The 18,727-nt window shown below is 45.5% G+C and overlaps 1 protein-coding gene across 1 annotated transcript in view; it reads left to right on the top strand.

Moving 5' to 3' along the window:
- The window catches only part of Rbp6 (RNA-binding protein 6), a 992,472-nt gene that overhangs the window by 630,780 nt on the left and 342,965 nt on the right, over positions 1–18,727 (top strand). The window contains exon 6 of the mRNA XM_080281723.1: positions 4,360–4,452. Within this exon, the coding sequence (XP_080137849.1) occupies positions 4,360–4,452 (93 nt within the window). The remainder of the gene's footprint in view (positions 1–4,359; positions 4,453–18,727) is intronic.

The following is an 18,727-nucleotide window of genomic DNA, read 5'->3' as shown; positions in this document are numbered from 1 at the left end:
ACGACCTCTTCATTGATAATCCGTGACCCTTGACCTCAGAACTTGGAAATTATTGGTCATATGCTTCGTCTTGCGTCGCTTTCTCTCTTTACTCTCTTCCTCCTCTCTTTATTTCCGTATTTTCTCACTTTTTCTTCGCATCTCTTCCTCTTTTACGTTCAGCTGTTCTCATTCCCTACTGTATCCTCTCTCTCTCTCCTCCCCTCTCTTCTTACCCATAATCCTCTCTTCCTTTCCTCTTTCGTTTGTTTTCCTCTCTTCTCTTTATTCTGACTCATCTTTCTCCGCTTCTCTCCTCTGTGTGTTCTCTCTGTGTGTTCTTTAGAGGGGAGAGAGAGAGAGAGAGAGAGAGAGAGAGAGAGAGAGAGGAGGCTTCCAGACCAAATGGCAAAACTTTCTCTTTTTCTCTTTTTATTTTGACCTGAATGACCTCCGAGGGGTTAGGGTCGATTATGGGGGGAGGGGAAGGGAGGGAAAGGGGAGGGGAGGGGAGTAGAGTAATAGGTGAGAGGGAGGGGAGGGGTGGAAAAGGCAGGGAAGTAGCGTGAGAGAGGGGAGAGGAGGGGAAGGAAGGTGAGGAAGAGGGGAGGAATGAAGGGAGAGAGGGGAATAGGGTAATAAGTGAGAGGGAAAGGAAGGAGAGAGGGGAATGGGAGGGGAAGGAAAGGTGGGGAAATAGTGAGAGAGGGGAGGGGACGGAAGGAGTAAGGCGGGGGTAGGAGGCGAGGGGAGGGGAAGGCGTGGTTGGGAGATTGGAAGGGAGTGGAGTTGAGTAATAGTAGAGAGGGGAGGAAGGGCGAGACGGGATGGGAGGGAGAGGGGAGATGGAAGAAGTAATCTGAAGATAGGGAGGGAAGGTGGTGAGAGAGAGAGAGAGAGAGAGAGGAGAAGAGTGAAGGGAAAAGAGAGAAGGGGAGAGGAGTACAGGAAAAGAGAGAGAGAGAGGGGGGGGAGAGAGGTGCTCTAACTTTGTAAATGCAAGGTGAGATTGGAGGGGGCAAGGTAGGAGGGAGGGGAGGGGGAGGCAGGTAGAGATGGAGAGAAGAGGGAAGAAAATTAGTGGTAAAAGGAAGAAAGGGGAGGGAAAGGCAAATGAACTGGAAATAAAAATGAAAAATGAGAGACAGAGACGGACAGACAGACAGGTAGACAGAGAGAGAGAGAGAGAGAGAGAAGAAAACTGGAGATGAAAGGAAAAAAGGAAGGAGGGATGAAGAGGGAAAAGGGGAAAAGAAGAGAGAAGATGGTAGAGAGAGAAACGAGCGATAGTGAAAGAAAAAAGAAAATACAGAAAAAGTAATGGGGACACAGACGAAGAACAAGACTAAAAGAAAGGAGAGAGAGAGAGAGAGAGAGAGAGAGAGAGAGAGAACAGGAAAAAAGATGCGGAGAAGGGAAGAAAGAGATTGTGCTAGTGACTTTGTTTATTCAGAAGATGAGAGGGAGAGAAGAGGTAAAAGAAGTGTGGAGAGAGAGAGAGAGGAACAATATTAGGAGACGAGAGATAGGGGAGAAGGAAGAGAAGAAGTAAAGATAAAAGTGGAGGAAGGGGAAGGGTGATGATGCTTGTTTTGGTAGATTGCGAAAATGGGGAGAGGAGAAGGAGGAGGAGGAAGAGAGGAGGAGGAAAGGCAGTCAGAGGCATGAGAGAATATTAGAAAAGGGTGTGTGTGTGTGTGTGTGTGTGTGTGAGAGAGAGAGAGAGAGAGAGAGAGAGCATGAATGGTGTGAAAATGAGTACGAAAATAATGGAATGAGGAAAACACAAAAGGCAGGAAGAAAGGGAAGAATCATGGAAGACAAAAGAAAACGAGGTGGAAGAAAAATGAAGGAATATTGGAAGGAGCGAAGGAGAGAATGGGAAACAGGAGGAAGAGGAAAACTAAAGAGAGAGAGAGAGAGAGAGAGAGAGAGATTGACAGGTGCTGTTCCTCTTCATTTCTTATTTTTACTTATTAATCTTGGTTCATTCTTTGCACTTGTATTCTCTGTTTTCTTTCATCCTGCCTTGTCTTGTTTTCCTCCTTCCCTCGTATATTCTCTTTCTTCATTCCCTCCCTCCCATGTGATCCCTTCCTTATTCTTCTCCACGATCTCCCCCTTTTTCCCAGATTCTTTCCTCCCCCCTTTACATTCACTTTTTTCAGCCATCCTTCCTCACTTGCCTATTTTCTTCTACCTTACTCTTTCATCTCCCCTCTCCTTCCCATTTACTTTCCTATTTCCGCCTATCTTCCATTCCATATTCTCTCTTACATCCATATTCTCCCTTTTCGTTTCCTTCCCTCATATCTCCTCTCTCATCTTTTTCTTCCTCCTTTTCCCCTCTCCCAATATTCTTCTCTTCCTCTGTTCTCCATTCATACTTCCCTAACTTCTCCATCCTTCTCTTTCCTACGTTTCATACCCTCCTCTCCTCTTCTTCACCTTTTTCCTCCCTTATTATCCCTTCTTTCATTCACTCACTCCGATCATCTGCCTCCCTCTCCATATTCTTCTTTCCACTCTTACTTCATCCTCTCCCTCCCTCCAATTTCCTCACTTCCCCTTCTGCTTCTCTCCCAAGTGCCTCATCACCTCCCTTACCCCTCCCCCTCTCCCTCTCCCTCCCCCTCCCCCTCCCCCTCCCCCCACAACAATCAAAGTAGCCTATAGTCTCCTCTCGACCTCCTTTCTCATGGCAATGTTTACATCGCTTTCGGCACCCCTCACGATTCGGTTCAAGTCATTTGGGGAGTTAGGGGTCATCTATTTTTTCGGCTTGGATTGAATTTGGACCCGAGTTAGATAAAGTCGGGATAGATAGATACAATGGAGGCTGTTTTTGCTCGGCTGCGAGGGCTTGGGGTCGAGGTCGGTTTGCGCCGAATGGTCTTGATGTCGCATATAAACAAAAGTGGATACATTTGGGTTCCCTGATTGAGGTGCCAATGGAGGAGCTGGGATTGGCTGAGAGAGAGAGAGAGAGAGAGAGAGAGAGAGAGAGAGAGAGAGAGCAGCACAGAAGAGAGGAAGGATGAAAGTGGAATGTAAAGGAGAAAGATGAAGTTAAACAAAGGGTCATGGAAGAAACGGTGAGACATATAGCCAGATAGATAGAGAGAGAGAGAGAGAGAGAGGAAGAGAGAGAGAGAGAGAGAGAGAGAGAGGAAGAGAGAGAGAGAGAGAGAGAGAGAGAGTCGAAAAAAGTTAACCCCATGCTGACTTTATAATTCCCAAGCGAGAATCTAAAGTTTTGTGCGTTTGTGATGTTTTGTGTATGGTGTTCCCAAGTTGCTTTAAAAGTACACTAAGCAGTCTCCTTGGTTGCTGGGTTAATAGTCTCTCTCTCTCTCTCTCTCTCTCTCTCTCTCTCTCTCTCTCTCTCTCTCAGATAATTGCGATTCCTAGCGTGTGATGGGGAGAGACTGATTGACGGGTGGAGGGGTGAGAGAGAGAGAGAGAGAGAGGGAGAGAGAGAGAGAGAGAATGTACGAAGGAGGGAGGGGTGAGAAGTGATAGAAGAGAGAGTGAGAAGACTGATGAGAGGGGAGGGAGAGGGGAGAGGGGAGGGAGGGGAGTGGGAGAGAGAGAGAGAGAGGTGAAGGGAGAGAGAGAGAGAGAGAGAGAGAGGGGAACCAAGGAGATATATAGCCGTCTCGCTCCCCTTTTTGTTCGCCCTGATCTATCTGTCCATCTATCTATCGTCTCTCTCTCTCTCTCTCTCTCTCTCTCTGCTCGCTTAACAGCACAAGGGAAACTTCAGCCAACTACAGGGTTAGTTTCTAGAATAGGAGCTCGTTACTAGGAGGGATTGCCGTGTGTGTGTGTGTGTGTGTGTGTGTAAGAGAGAGAGAGAGAGAAAAAAGAAAAAAAAAAGGCAGTTATCTTATACTTTTTTATAATCTTCCTATCCTCCTCCTTTAGAAATCATCATCATCAGCATCAGCAGCATCATTTTCATCTTTATCTCCCCAAAGACGAATCGTGTGAGGCAGGATCCAGAAAGCATAGAAAGAGAAAGCAAGAACGAGCAAGAAATAGTAAGAACATGCCTAGTGAAGAGGAAGTATATAGGCACAAAAAATACAGAAAATAAAGAAACAGATGCCTAAAATACATAGATAAATAAATAGGTACTTAAATAGATAGATATATAAAAGAAAATAAATGATAAGGGAATAGTCTAAGTAGAGAAAAGAAAATATAAAGATAAAATAGTGTACTTCCTAAATAAAGAAATACACAAATAAAATACATTATTTCTGTACATAAATGCACTTAAATACACAACTAAGCAAGCAGAAAAGCAGACAGGCAGAAAATACACACACTACTTCCTCTCGCCAAACACGTCATATTTTTCTCTCTTTTTCGCAGATGGTAACCCGCACTAAGAAGATCTTTGTGGGTGGCCTGTCTGCCCCCACCACCTTGGAGGACGTCAAGAATTACTTCGAGCAGTTTGGAAGGGTGAGTAGAGATTGATTGGTTGATTCCTTGATTGATTGATCGCCGTGGAAGACGTTAATAATTACCTTGAGCAATTTGGAGAGGTGAGTACACACTGATTGATTGATTTACGGTGGAGAATTGCGTGGAACAGTTTGGAAGGGTGAGTAGAGATTGATTGGTTGATTCTTCGAGTAATTGTTTGATTGATTGTGGTTTTCTTTATTGACGAGTTATTACTGATTGATTGCTGTGTCATTGATGTATGACAAGAATGAAAAAAAAAGTAATGGAAACCCCATGCAATATACTTACACACACACACACACACACACACACACACACACACACACACACACACACACACACACACACACGTGGAAAGTTAGTCGGCTGCTGATTGGCGGAGAGATTATGACGTCATTCTGAACTTGCCATTAGAGGTGAACGCTGATTGGCGGAAAGATTACTTACTTTCCATTAACCCCTTTAGTGCGAGGACGATTATATTCTGCTAGATTCAGACGATTTATTCGGTTTACAAAGACTCCCCCCTCTCTCCCTTTCTCCCTTTCCCTATTCTCCCCCCAGTCCCATGCTTCTCCCCATTACCATCCCACTCCTCATCTCCCTTTACTCTTGCCCTTTCCTTCCCCTTCATTTACATCCCCTCCCTCATCCATCCCTATCCCATTCCCCCTTCCCCCTCACCTGTCTTCTCCCCTTCCCCACCCTTATTTCTCCCCCTTCCCCTCCCCATTCCTTTTCCAATCTGCCTTTCCCTTCCCCCTCTTTATTTACACCTCCTTCCCTAATCCATCCCTGTCCACTCCCCTTTCTCCCCCTCCCCTCCCACTTCCCTTTTCCCTCTCCCTCTACTCTCCCCTTCCCCCCGCCTCACCGTCCAGTTAACATAAGGCAGGCTGATCCGCTCATCCGAATTGCATCATTTTTGATCCGATTTTGTTAATGGTTCAGTATGTGGGTTTGGGATCATTAGTTTCACCTGAGTTTTTTTTGTGGCCTTATTTTTCGTCATTTTTTGATATGGGATTTTTTTTTTTTTTTTTTTTGGGGGGGCGAGTACAGTATATTTGATTGTTTCTCGATATATTTCCCCGTTCCTCTCTCTCTCTCTCTCTCTCTCTCTCTCTCTCTCTCTCTCTCTCTCTCACATTTTTGACTCACCTATCCCTCCCTCTCGCCCCCTCGCCATCTTCCTCTTCCCAATCCCTTCCCCCCCTTTCCTCATCTCCTCTCCCCTTCACATCTCTGTCCACTGCCTCAGCGTCCTTTCCATCCAATCCCATCCTCACCTCCTGGCCGTCATTTCCATCTCCCCCTCCCCATCTCCCATAAAAATCTTCCACTCTTCCCCTGCCCCCTGACCTGCCTTCCCCATCCCTGTCCTCCGGTATTAACCTCTTACCCCTTCCTTCCATCCTGTTCTCCCCTTCCCCTTCATCCCTATGCCCTCTTTCCCTCCCCTCTTCCTCCTTCCTTCCATCCTATTCTCTCCTTCCACGTGCCTTCCTTTCCTCCCCTCTTCCCCCTTTCCTCCATCCTATTCTCCCCTTCCCCTCCATCCCCATGCCCTCCTTTCCTTCCCTCTCCCCTTCCCTCTCTCTCTCTCTCTCCTCCCCTTCCCCTCATTCTCCTCCCCTCCCCCTCCCAATGTAGACAGTAGTAACCCAGCTCCCAATACCCTCTGCCCTATAAATCTCCCACACTCCCTCCCATTTCTCTAATATTCTCTCTCTCTCTCTCTCTCTCTCATCCTTTTCTTATTTCCCTCTTCGTTTATGGCCCCGTTTTTTCCACCTGCTCCCCCCCCCCTCTACCTGGTCCATATTTCCCTACCATTATATTTATTTCCACTTTAATTGGATCTGGAAATGGCTTGTCGTTTTTTTTTTTTTTAATTTGTCCAATTTAAGTCCTGCCCTACCTGGTTCGACCCCTTCAGTACGAGGACAAGATTATTTTGATATTGCCATTTACAGGCGAGTTTATCTTCAGGTACAAAGATTAGCGTTTTCAGTACACGATTTTTTCCTTTTTCTTTAATATTGCTATCTCTAGACTTTTTTTTTTCAATCTGTGTGTTCCTTCATTACCCTTATCAGTACACGACATTCATCTTTTTTTTTTTTTTTTTTTTTATCTTGCTGTCTCCACACGATTTTTATTATCACTGAGCACCAAGATTAGTGTTTTCGGTATACCATGTTTTTTTTCTGTTTTTAATCTTATCTCCAGACGATTTTTTTTTTTTTATCTATGGGTTCCTTGTTTGACCTTTTCAGTATACGACTTTTTTTTTATTTTGCTTTCTACAGACGATTTTATTTGCCTTTAGAGAGAGACTTTGAAATATTGAAGTGGTTAGATCCAGCCTTCCCCTCGTCATAAACAAAGGGCCTCTCCCAGGGTGATCAGAATTGCAGGGAAGTCAAGGGCAGAATCTTTCCCTATGTTGTTCATCCTGCAGTAACGAAAGGGAATTGAAGGCTGATTTTGTCTGAGGGGGGCTTAATTTTAGCCCTCTCATGGTCAGTTCTACTCCAGTATTTTCTTGTTGCTATTCTGTTCCCTCCAAAGCGATTTCCTTTACTTTTTACACCTAACTCTCCTCTTTTGCGTCTTATAAGTCCTTCAAACATCGCCATACTCTGGATAAATAACATTCAGAAGGCTATCAACCAGCCATATCCGAAAATAAATCGCCATGGAAGAGGTGCTAGGGAGCCTCTTTACCCGGCGAGAATACGTGGCGGCTGTTTCGTTTCTTCTGTAGTTTCTTTGCCGTGCTTCGTGCCATTCAGCGTGTTTTAATTTTGCATCTGGCACTCGTGATTGTGTTTGGTGTTTTATGGGCAACTTTTAGGGGGGTGGATAGGGAAGGGCTTTGCTGAGTGTGTGTGTGTGGGGCTGTGTAGTGTGGGAGTTTGGTGTGGTGTTATGTTTGGTTCAGGTTAGGTTTCTCATTTGATTTTTATATTTTCTCCCGTTTGATTAATTTCATTCCTGTCACCCTCTTTTCTTCCCTACTTGTTTGTCTTGTTTTTCTTGTTATTCTTGGTCTTCATCCTCTTCCCTTTTTTCTTCTTCATCATCTTCTCTTCCTCCTCCTCCTCCTCCTCCAACAGCAATACAAGTCTTCCATCATCTTACCCGGCCCTAGCCTTCCCCTTTCTTTTTTCCCCTCTCGCTCTCCCCTCTCCTCCTCTCTTACCATTCCTACCTTCATCTCCCCTCCCCTCTTCCTTCATTTTACCTCACAGCCTTCCCTCCTTCCTTTCTTCCTTCCTTCCTTCCCATCACTTTTCTTGTTTCCCATTTCCTCTTCTCTTACTACCTCCTTTTGCTCTTCCCTCCCCTCTCCCCTTTGCATTCTTTCCCACCCACTTCCCCAGCCTCTTCCCCACTCCTCTCCCCTCCCCTCCCCGCTTCTTCCCCTCCCCTCACAGCCTCCCCCCCTCCCTGCTTGCCAGCGTTATTAATCTTTTTTGATGTATTGCTCTTTTTGACCCCCACCCTCTTCTCTTACTCTTGCCCCTGCCTCTCTTACCTCCTCCTCTTCCTCCTCCTCCATTCTTACAACTGATGGTCGTATATAATAATAATAATACAAATAACAATAATAATAATAATAATAATAATAATAATGGTGGTAATAGTAATAATGATAATAATAATTGTGGTGGTAATAGTAATAATGATAATATAATAATAATAATAATATACTACTACTACTACTATCATCACCACCACCGCCACTACTTCGATAAATTATAATCTCAGTTAGCGAAGGACCAATTTATTCGTGTGGTAGTGAGTCACAGGAACCAGAGCCGTAGCCTTGGGTGGGGAGCGGCTAGTCATGTGATACTGATAGATCCAGTTATAGTCCTTGTCTCTTAGGGGGAATTTAACCCTCTCATGCTCAGGACAACTCTGGTGTTTAACTCCACCGAGCGCCAGGTGATTTTATGCAGCTGAGGGTGAGCTGTGTTAATCATCATCATCATTGTTATCGTCATCATCATCATCATCATCATCCGAAACCTAATTCCCACCAAACAGATAAAATGTTGTAAGATTAATAAACACACACACACACACACACACACACACACACACACACACACACACACACACACACACACACACAAGCGGTTCAGATGGCCTTGGTTCTGCCTTTTTTACGTAACTGTTACTTTTGATATGATAACGCTTCAGAAAAAAGTGTATTTGTATTTGAAGAGAACACCTGTCGTATAAACTGATTTATTTTTTTAGGTAACATCTGTTGGTTTGGTTACATGTGAGCTGGGATGCATTATGTGTGTGTGTGTGTGTGTGTGTGTGTGTGTGTGTGTGTTTGTGAGAGAGAGAGAGAGAAAGAGAGAGAGAAACAGAGAGAGAGAGAGGTGGTCTGGTTTAGTGACAGAATTAGGATACTTGAGCTATGAAGGAGGAGGAGGAGGAGCAGGTTTGTCAAGGTGAGGTAGTGTATCACCTTTCCTCCCTCCCTCCTGTTTTGCTCCCTCTCCATTCTTTCCTCCACTTCTTCCCTCTCTTTCCTCCACTTCTCTCTTTTCTCTCTCTCTCCCCTTTCTCTCTTGACTGGACTGTGAGAGGATGAAAAGAGGAGTGAGAGGAACTTGAGAGTAAGAAGAGTGATGCAGAGGTAAGAAAGGGAATGAGTTGGGTAGAAAGGGAGAGAGGAAAATAAGGGAAGAGGAGAGGAAAGAAGGGAAAAGAAGGAAGAGGGAATGGAAGTAGGAAGGTAGGGAAGAGGAAGAGAGATGAAAGAAGTAGGAAGATAAGAAGGAGGGAATAATGAAGAAAAGACGGACAGTGAAAAGGAGGGAAGGAGTCAAGAAACGGTGAGAAAGAGAGGAGAGAAAAAGTGAGGGAGGGAAAAGGGAAGGGAAGGGAAGGGGTGAGAAAAAGGAGGAAAGGAATAGAGGCATGAGGAAAAGAGAAGGGGAGGGAAGTAAGGGACAGGGCGAGAGAGAGAGAGACGTAGGTGAAAAAGGTAGGAAAGGAAGAGAAGGTATGAGGAAAAGGGAAAGGCGAGAATTAGGGGACACGATGATAGAACAAGGAGGAATAAGTGAAAAAAAGGTAGAAAAGGAGGGAGGTTAGAGAGAAAATGGAGGGAAAGGAGAGAAACTAGAGAGAAAAGGGTGGGAAGGGAGGAAAGGGAGAGAGGTAAAGCGTCCCTCGTTACCTCCCTGCCAAATGATCCCTAAACTCCCTCCCTCCCTTATTCTCTCTCTCTCTCTCTCTCTCTCTCTCTCTCTCATGGAAAGAAAGTTGAAATTGGAATCGAGATATTTTACTTGCTTCTGAGGAGGACGCTGCTATCATTTTTTTTTTATGTCAATTGTTACTATTATTTTGGGATTTTTTTTTATTTTCATTTAGATTTTTTTGCGGTGTGGAGCTTTTTTCTCATTTATCAGTTTTTTTTTTTATTTTTCGCATTTTGGATTTTGAGTTGGTGGTGTAGTAAGGTGTTTTTATTTATTTTTTTTCATATATTTATTTTCTGAGTTTTAGTAGCGCCCGGTGGTCTAGTGATTTGGACGCCTCGGTTGGAGTTACGGCCCCGTGTTGGTTCGATCCCCCAAAAAGTGACTGGTGTGAACTGGAATAAAAAAAAAAAAAAAAAATTGTCCCTACCGTGAGTGGGTTGGTAGTGTGATTGTTAGCATTATCAGGCCCGCGTCATCATCATCATCATCATCATCATCATCATCATCATCATCATCATCAGGCTCCTCCTTGCTCTCTTCCTCCTTCTGACGTTCTTCCTCCTTCCGTTTCTTCTCTCCCCCTCCTCTTCTTCAGGCTCTTCCTCCTCCTCCAGCTCCTCCTCATTGACAATTAGAAGAAAGCGGGAGTTCCTTGAAGTTCCTCACACTACCAGCTCAAGTTTTTTCATTAACAGAAACTTTTAAGCCCCACCCATTCTCTTTATTCCAAGAGACTCATATATATATAAGAAAGTCCCCCCTCACATCCTCTTCTCATTCCCATTTTCTTCTACCTTTATTATTATTGTTATTATTATTATTATTATTATTATTATTATTATTATTATTATACCTCTTTCTTTACTACTACTACTTCCTTTCCTTTATTTTTACTTTCTCTGCCTCCCATTTTTTTTCATCTTCTCTCCTCCTTTACTTCATTTCCAACTTGCCCTTCTCCTTTACTTCCTCTCCCTTTTCGTCCTCCTCCCTTTTTCATCTTTCCCCTCCCTTTCCTTGTCTTTCCATTTCCTCTTCACCCTTATTTCCCCTCATCTCCCTTTTTCATCTTTCTTGTATTTCTCTTCTCCCATCCCCCCTTCCCTGTTTTCCCTCCTTCCATCCCTCATTTCACTCTTTCCCCCCAGTCTTTCCCCCTCTCCCTGTATCTTCTCTCTCCTCTTTCTATCTCCCTCCTCTCCTTTTCTCCCCCTCCCTAAATCCCTCTTTCGTTCTTCCCTCCCCTTCCTCTTCCTTCTTCCTTTGCGTGCTGGATGGGTTCCTCCTTCCCCTCCCTACGTCCCCCCTCTCTCTCCTCCCCTGTCTTTCCCTCTCCCTCTTCTTACCTTTTCCCCTCCTCCCTCCCCCTTCCCACCTCCCCCTTCCCTTCCCTAGCTACTTCTCCCCCTCACCCACTCACTCACTCACTGAAACACACACACACACACACACACACACACACACACACACACACACACACACACAAAATATATCGGTGATCTTGATGTATATAATGCCTTCAATAAACAGGAAATATTAAAAGGGAGAAACGCCCCCCACCTTCCCCTCTCCCCCATTAGTCTCCCCCCTCCCTTTGCCCCTCTCTCATTCCCCTTTGTTGTTTTTCCTCTCATTCTTCCCCCCTGTCATTCCCTCTGCCCCTTTCCCCTTAGAGTCCCTTCTCCCTTTTTCCCCCTCTCATTCCCCTTTTTCGTTTCCCCTCTAATTCCCTTCCTATTTTCACATCTTCCCTTATTTCCTTCTTCCTTTGCTGTGTCATTTTCCTTTCCTTTCTCCTTCCCTTTATCCCCCTTTCTCCCTATGCTTCCTCTTCTCTTCTTTCCCCTTCTCTCTCCTCCTCCCCTCTTTCCGCTTCTCCATCCTTTTCTCTTCTTTCCCTTTCATTTTCTCCTCATATCCACCTAATCCTGTCTCCTCCTTCTCCTTCCTGTTCCCTCTTTCATCGTTTTCACTATCTACGCATTCCCTCCCCTTCCTCCCCTTCTCCCCTCCCTCTCCCCCTCCCTCATTGATCCAAGCTGGAGGGATTGATGGAAGGGGAGGGGTTAGGTAGGGAGGGAGGGGGTTAGCAGGGCAGGGGTTGGCAGGGTACATGAAGGAAGGGTACAGAGGAGTAGATTTTATGGAGGGGAGTGAAAGGAAGATAATTATATAGGAGAGTGTAAAGGAGGGTAGTGAATGGGATAGTGTAGGGGAGGGAGAGAGGGAATGGACGAGGGAGAACATAGTAGTAGTAGTGGTGGTAGTAGTAGTAGTGGTGGTGGTGGTGGTATATGATTATTATTATTATTGTTATTATCATTATTATATTATAGTACAAACGTGACACACTGGAAATTCAGAATATTAAGAAAAATTAGAGAAAGACAATAAGGAAAAGAGAGCCTATGAGGAAGAGGAAAGAGACAGGAGGGAAAATGTAAAAGAAAGTGTGAGAGAGAGAGAGAGAGAGAGAGAGAGGGAGGTGATGAATGTTACTATAGCTTGATACGGATTTCCTCCCAAAGATGATGAAAGAGAGCGGAGGGAAGAGGAAGGGAGGGAGAGATGAATGAGGGGAGAAAGGAGACAAGCTGGAATAAAATGGAGAGAGAGAGAGAGAGAGAGAGAGAGAGAACAAGTGAGAAAGTAGTAGTTTCCCCTTCTTTCATTCTTCTCTTTTCTTCCTGTTTGTCATCTCGTCTCATCTCTTCTTCTCTTTTCTACTCATATTTCTCTTGTTTTCTCTCCATTTCCTTGTCTTTCATTCCTCTCCTCCTCTCCCCTCCTTTCCCGTCCCTCCCCCTCCCTTCCTCTTTTCCCATCCCTCCCCTTCCCTCCTTCCTTCCGTCCTCCTCCCCTCCTCTTCTCCCTTCCCATCCCCTCCTCCTCTTCTCTCCTCCCTCCCTCTCCCCTCCTCTTCTCCCTTCCCTCCCACTCCCCTCCTCTTCTCCCTTCCCTCCCCATCTCCCTTCCCTCCCCCACCCTCTCTCCCCACCTCTCCTTCTCCACTTGTACTCACTCTCCTCTCTCCCCCAGTTCGCCTCTCTGCATTTCGCCACTTCATAATCAACCTTGTACCTAAATTTGCAATTGAAATCCGACTTTTGCAACTCCACTCTCGACTCCCAGTGTGCAGAGGGGAGCGCCGACCCCCCACCCAAGCCCCTCGACCCCCTTTTTCTACCCCCTCTCTAGTCTACTTCCTCCTCCCCCTCCCCTCCTCCTCCCCCTTCTCCCCCTCCCCCCCTCCTACACCAGCCTCCCTCCTTCATACTCTCTCTCTCTCTCTCTCTGTAAGCTCTTTTTCTACCCTCCTTTCTCGTTCTTTCATTGCTGTTCCTCTCTTTCTCTCTGTCTCTCGTCTCATTCTCTCTCTCTCCTCTCTTTTCTTTTCTCACACGTACTTCTGTCAGATATTTATATGTTGTTGCTGTTTGTTTTTATCTCACTTTATTTTATTACTAGTGTTTTTTTTATATTTAATTCCCCTCTTTCCTATCCCTAATCATTTTCCTTTGTTTATTCATCTTTCTACACATTGTCGTTCATCTTTGTTTTCCCCTTTTTCTTCCATTATTGTATACACTTTCGTTATCCCAGAGAGAGAGAGTATGAAAGTTTGTGTGTGTGTGTGTGTGTGTGTGTGTGTGTGTGTGTGTGTGTGTGTGTGTGTGTGTGGAATGGGTGCCTGGGTTCTGGAATGTCTTGGAATGGCTGACCAGGGCGGCAGTGATTTTGGGAATTTTTTAGGAATGGTGCCTGTTTTTACCACCTTGCCCTGCCTCCCCTTTCCCTCCTCCATTCGCTCTCCTCCTCCTCCACTTTCCTCACTCTCCCTCTCCTCCTTTCTTTCTCTCACCCTTTCATCGCTCTCCCTCTCCTCTTTTTACTTCTCCTCCTCTTCCTTCTCTTCCTTTCTCCCTCTCCCTACCCTTCTTCCCACCTTTATTTCTGCCTTCAGTTTCTCTTCCTCTCTTCCCTTCTTCCTCTCCCCCATCTTTCCTTCCTTTCTCTCTTCTCTTCCTCTCGACCCTCCGTTCCCTTTCCACTTTCTCCCTTTCCCTTAATCAGCCATATTCCCCCTTCCTCTCTTTCCTCCCCTTCTCTGTTTCACTTTCCCCTTTCTTTCTTTCCTTCTCTTTTCTCTCTCGCTTTTTTTTTTTTTTACACGAGATTTATTTGTCATCCTCCCTGACTACGTACCTGCCTACCTGTGTACTTACCTTCATACCTACCGACCAACCAACACACATTCTTACCTACCAGCCTACACACAAACTTACCTACCAACCAATACAAACTAACATACCTACCTGCCTACCTACCTACCTACCTACACACGTACTTACCTACCTATACATCTACCTGTCTGTTTATTTACTTGCCATCATTACACCTTCCTTTGTATGTCTGCTTGTACCTTCATATTTGTACTTACACACCTACTGTACTTACACACTGACTCAGGCTACCTACACCCGTACCTGTCTACCTACCTGGAGAAATACTTGGCCCTCAAATTATTAATCATGAACTCTTTTTTTTTTTAACGCCACAAACTTGCAACTTATAAAAATGTTTACCTTCGAAACTCAAGTGCTTAGCGTTTTTTCTTTTTTCTCTTTTCTTTTTTCTGTTTTTTATCACGCAACTTTTGGCAGGAATTATTTTCACACGAAACTCCCCCTCATGAAAATTCCTGCATGCACACGAAAATTCACACACACACACACACACACACACACGAAAGAGAGGACCGGCATAATCCAACCCCCCCCCTCTCTCTCTCTCTCTCTCTCGATTGGCTTCACGTTCGAGGCATCACGAAATTTCCAAAAGAGAGAAGTTTTGTATCCCAGCCTCCCAAATCTGATCCCATACTTCCTTCGCCCGCTTAGCCCCCCACCTCTCTCTCTCTCTTTCTCTCTCTCTCTCTCTCTCTCTCTCTCCATTTCTTTCAGTCTATCCTTTCATTCGCTCTGGATCTTCTCTTGTCCACTTCCTCTCTCCTCGTTTCCTCTTTTCCTATATTTTCCTGTAGGCTCCTCTTCTCCCTTCCCTGTCTTTACTCCTCCTCCTCCTCCTCCTTTTACCTTGTCCCCTCTTCCCCCCTAAATTTCCCCCCTCACCCCCCCTCAAACCCGAGTTCAGTGAAGCGTGTGAAGGGTCGTTGTAGGCCTCCCCACCTCACGCTTAGGCCTCTGACGTCACACACACACACACACACACACACACAATTCTGTATGTCATTTCCCTCCACAGACTCCCCCTTTCTTCCCCATCTCCCCTTTCTTCCCCCACTTTACTCTGCTCCCTAGAAGTTTCCGCCTTGCTGTATGAGGTTTGTGTAGTGGAGAGGTCGCTTGTTATGATAGGGTTGTGTTGTGGAGACGGCGTGTGTGTGTTTGTCTACAGAGAGAGAGAGGGGGGAGGGGAGATTTAAGTAGGTAGAATCGGAAAATAGAAAATCAGTTTAAAGCAAAAATATGAAAAGGCAAAATGACGAATACACAGGCAGAAGGCGTGTGTGTGTGTGTGTGTGTGTGTGTGTGTGTGTGTGTATTTACTTCCGGGTTATGTACGGCAGGATTCCTCTACCTTTCCCTCCTGCCCTCTCCTCACCCCCTGCCCCACCCTTCCCATCTATTTTTTTTCCTTTCCGCCCTTTCCACTTTCTCGTCCTCTGCTTCTCTCTCTCTCTCTCTCTCTCTCTCTCTCTCTCTCTTATCTCTTCACCCTTCCCTCATTCCTTTCTTCCCCATACCTGCTTCCATCCTCCTTTCTTTCATCCCTTCCTTCTCTTACTCACTTCCTCCCTTCTTTTTTTATCTTTCCTCTTCTCTCCCTTCCTTCCTTTCCCATACTTGTCTTCTCTACATCCCTTCCTACCCACATGTCTCCCTTTCCCTCTCCCTCCCCCTCCCCCTGTCTCTCCCTCTCCTTGTCCCTCTCCGTTCCCCCCACTTCCAATACTTCCTTCAGTTTCCTGCCTTTCACCCTGCACATCATTTGCTTCTTTCCTTCTTTCCCTCTCCCTCCTGTCATTCCTCATCCCCACTGCCTCCCTTCACTCTCTTCTTCCTATATCTCCTCCCCGCATCTACCTTTTTTCCCTATCGCTCCCTGCAGTCTTCCTTACCCTACCTACTTCCCTTACCTGTCTCTTTCTCCCTCTCCCCCTCCCTCCACCTTCCTCCTGTCTCCCTCCCTTCCTCTCTTCCTCCTCTCTCTTTCTCTTGTCTCCCTCCCTTCCTCTCTTCTTCTCCCTCCTTTCCTCTCCCTCTTATCTCTCCTCCTGTCTCTCGTCTCCCCCACCCCTCTCTCACTCCTCGAACATATCTCCCTCCCTCTATATTTCTCCTTTCCTCTCTTCTCTATTATTCCTATATCACCCCCCCTCCCTCCCTCCCTCCACCTTTTGTCCCTTTGTCTTAAACCCGGGTTGTGCAGTCGACGTCCGCCTTATCTCGATTACACAAGCCGTATTTAGCAACCCGCCGCCATTTTCCGTATTACACTATCCTGATTCCAATTACTCAGCAGCGTGAGTCGAATAGCCTTTGATCTGGTATTTTCAGCGCAATATTTTTCATCTCATCTTTTTATTTTTGATCAGTATTATTATTATTATTATTATTATTTTATTTTTGCGGTTAATATTTCTTTCGTGGTGTCATTGTGTTCGTGGTTTTTATTTGATGTTATTTTCAGCGCAGTATTTTTCGTCTTATTGTTGACCTGTTTTTTTTTTTTTTTTTTTTTTTTTTTTGGTGTGTTTTTTTTATTTTAGTACATTTCGTTCCTTCCATCTTTCATGTTATTAATTTTCGTCTTCTGGTTTTATCACCATATAACATTTCCTCATTTCATCTTCATTCGCTTTATTCTCCATTTCCTCTCCACATCCCACATCTCATTTCCTCACTTCATATTTCATCACCACCGTGTTTATCGACGGAAAGATGAATAAGCGATGCGTCCCGAGTTCATCTTCACTCATTTTCCTCTCATCTTCATCACTACGTCAGCGCCTCATCAGTTCTGCTTATTCTCTCGTTTCATCTCGCGTTTCATGTCTCGTTTCATCGCCTCTGTGTTTATTGATGGAGAAAAACTTATTAGCGGAGCGTTCCATTTGGCTGATGGATACAGGTAGACGCAGCATCAAAAGGAATCGTCACACCACACCAGAAAAGCACATCATTACACCACTATGCCACGACAGTACACCGCTATGACACGACAATATACCACTACACCAATATACACCACGACTGCAATACACCACTTACTACTTACTACTGTACACCGCTGCACTCTACTACACTACTAAGTAACATCCCTACACCACCATACCAGTCCGCTACAGTACTTCACCACACCACACCAAACAACACTTCACTGCACTGCTTTATACTACAGTACACTGCACCACACAACACCACACCACATCACACCACACCAACACGCCACTACACCAGTCACCCCCTCCATACCCTCCCTTTCTACCGGTATTGCTGATCTGAGTCTAAACTGATGCTGGTGTGTTTGTGGTGGTATTAATGTTGGATGGCGACTCGTGCATTTGGTAGATTAGGTGGGTGGGTGGGTGGGTGGTGAAAGAGAAGTAGGGGTGGGTGGGGAAAGGTGGGTGAGTGGGTGGGTGGAGAAAGATGGGAGTGGGTGGGTGGGTGCAGAAATATGGTGGTAGGTGTGTTTAGGAAAGATGTGGATGGGTGGGTAGGTAGGTGGGTGGAGAAGTGTGGTGGCACGTGGGTATAGAAAGGTGGGGATAGGTGGGTGGATGTAGGTAGGGGCATAAGGCGAAAAGAGATGGGGTAGGTAGGTGGATGGATGGACTGATCCGACTGAGGTAGATGGATAAGTGGATATAGAAAAGCGGAGGATATATGGATGGAAAAGATGAGTAGATAGGTGGGTTGGATAAGGTACGGATAGTTAACTGGATGAGTGGATGGATAGGGGATAGGATGGCTTTAGCTTAGAGGATAGAGGGGATAGGCAGGTAGGTGGGTGGGATGGGTTGATGATATTGATGGGTAGAGAGGAGTGGATGAATTACGAGATGGTACCAAATTGATTGATGCTGGGGGTATTAATCTGTTGTGTTTGGTTGATGGATTTGGTGGAACAGCTTATGTGTGGGAGCTTCATTAATCATTCTTTCATACATTCCGTCATCATACATTTCTCAGTCCACATATTCCTTCATCCTTCATACATTCTGAGACCCCAACATTCCTTCATTAATCCCGTCATACATTCCTACATACATTCCTAGAACTCTTCACTTACTCACACATTCCTTCATTCGTGTGTACATACCTTCATTCCCTCATTCCTTCCTTCATACATTCCCTCATACACCCCTGTCAGCCCCTCATACATATATACAGTCAATAATAAACCAATAAATGTCTGCTCCTAAAATCCTCTTATAGGGAATTTTAGCATTTCCCGTCGCTCCACTGGTGAGGGGAGAGAGAGAGAGAGAGAGAGAGGAGAAAGGGGGAGAAGAGGAAAAAGGTGAGAAGAGAAATGGGAAAAGGAGGGGAGAGGGAACGGGGAAGAGGAAGGGAAGGAAGAAAGGGAGAGGAGGGAAGGAAGAGAGGAAGGAAGGAGGGAGAGGGGAAAGGACAGGGAGGTACAGGGAAGGGAGAGAGGAAGGAAGGGGGGAGAGGGGAGGGAGGCGAGGAGTAAAGGCGAGATGATGGGATATTGAAGCAAGAGTTAGGGGAGAAGAGGGGCGAGTGAGGGGTGAGGCAGTTGTGAAGAGTGAGGGGAATAAGAGGGGAGAGTAGAGTGAGGGCAGTGGTGGAAAGAGTGAGGGTGAGAGTAAGAGTGCCAGTGAGGGCAGTGGTAGAGTGATACTAAGGGTGAGTTTGAGTGAGAATGAGTGACAGTGAATGAGGGGAATTATAGAGTGAGGGTGAGATTAAGAGTGAGGGGTTGTAAGAATGACCGAGGTTAAAAATTGTGGAAAGAAATGAGGAGAAATGCAATGA

The sequence above is a fragment of the Coenobita brevimanus genome, chromosome 90 (genome assembly GCF_032717465.1).
Source record: "Coenobita brevimanus isolate Jiangsu-jjx chromosome 90, ASM3271746v2, whole genome shotgun sequence".
In the NCBI taxonomy this organism is placed as follows: Eukaryota; Metazoa; Arthropoda; class Malacostraca; order Decapoda; family Coenobitidae; genus Coenobita; species Coenobita brevimanus.
This window is presented reverse-complemented; position numbering and strand designations above follow the sequence as displayed.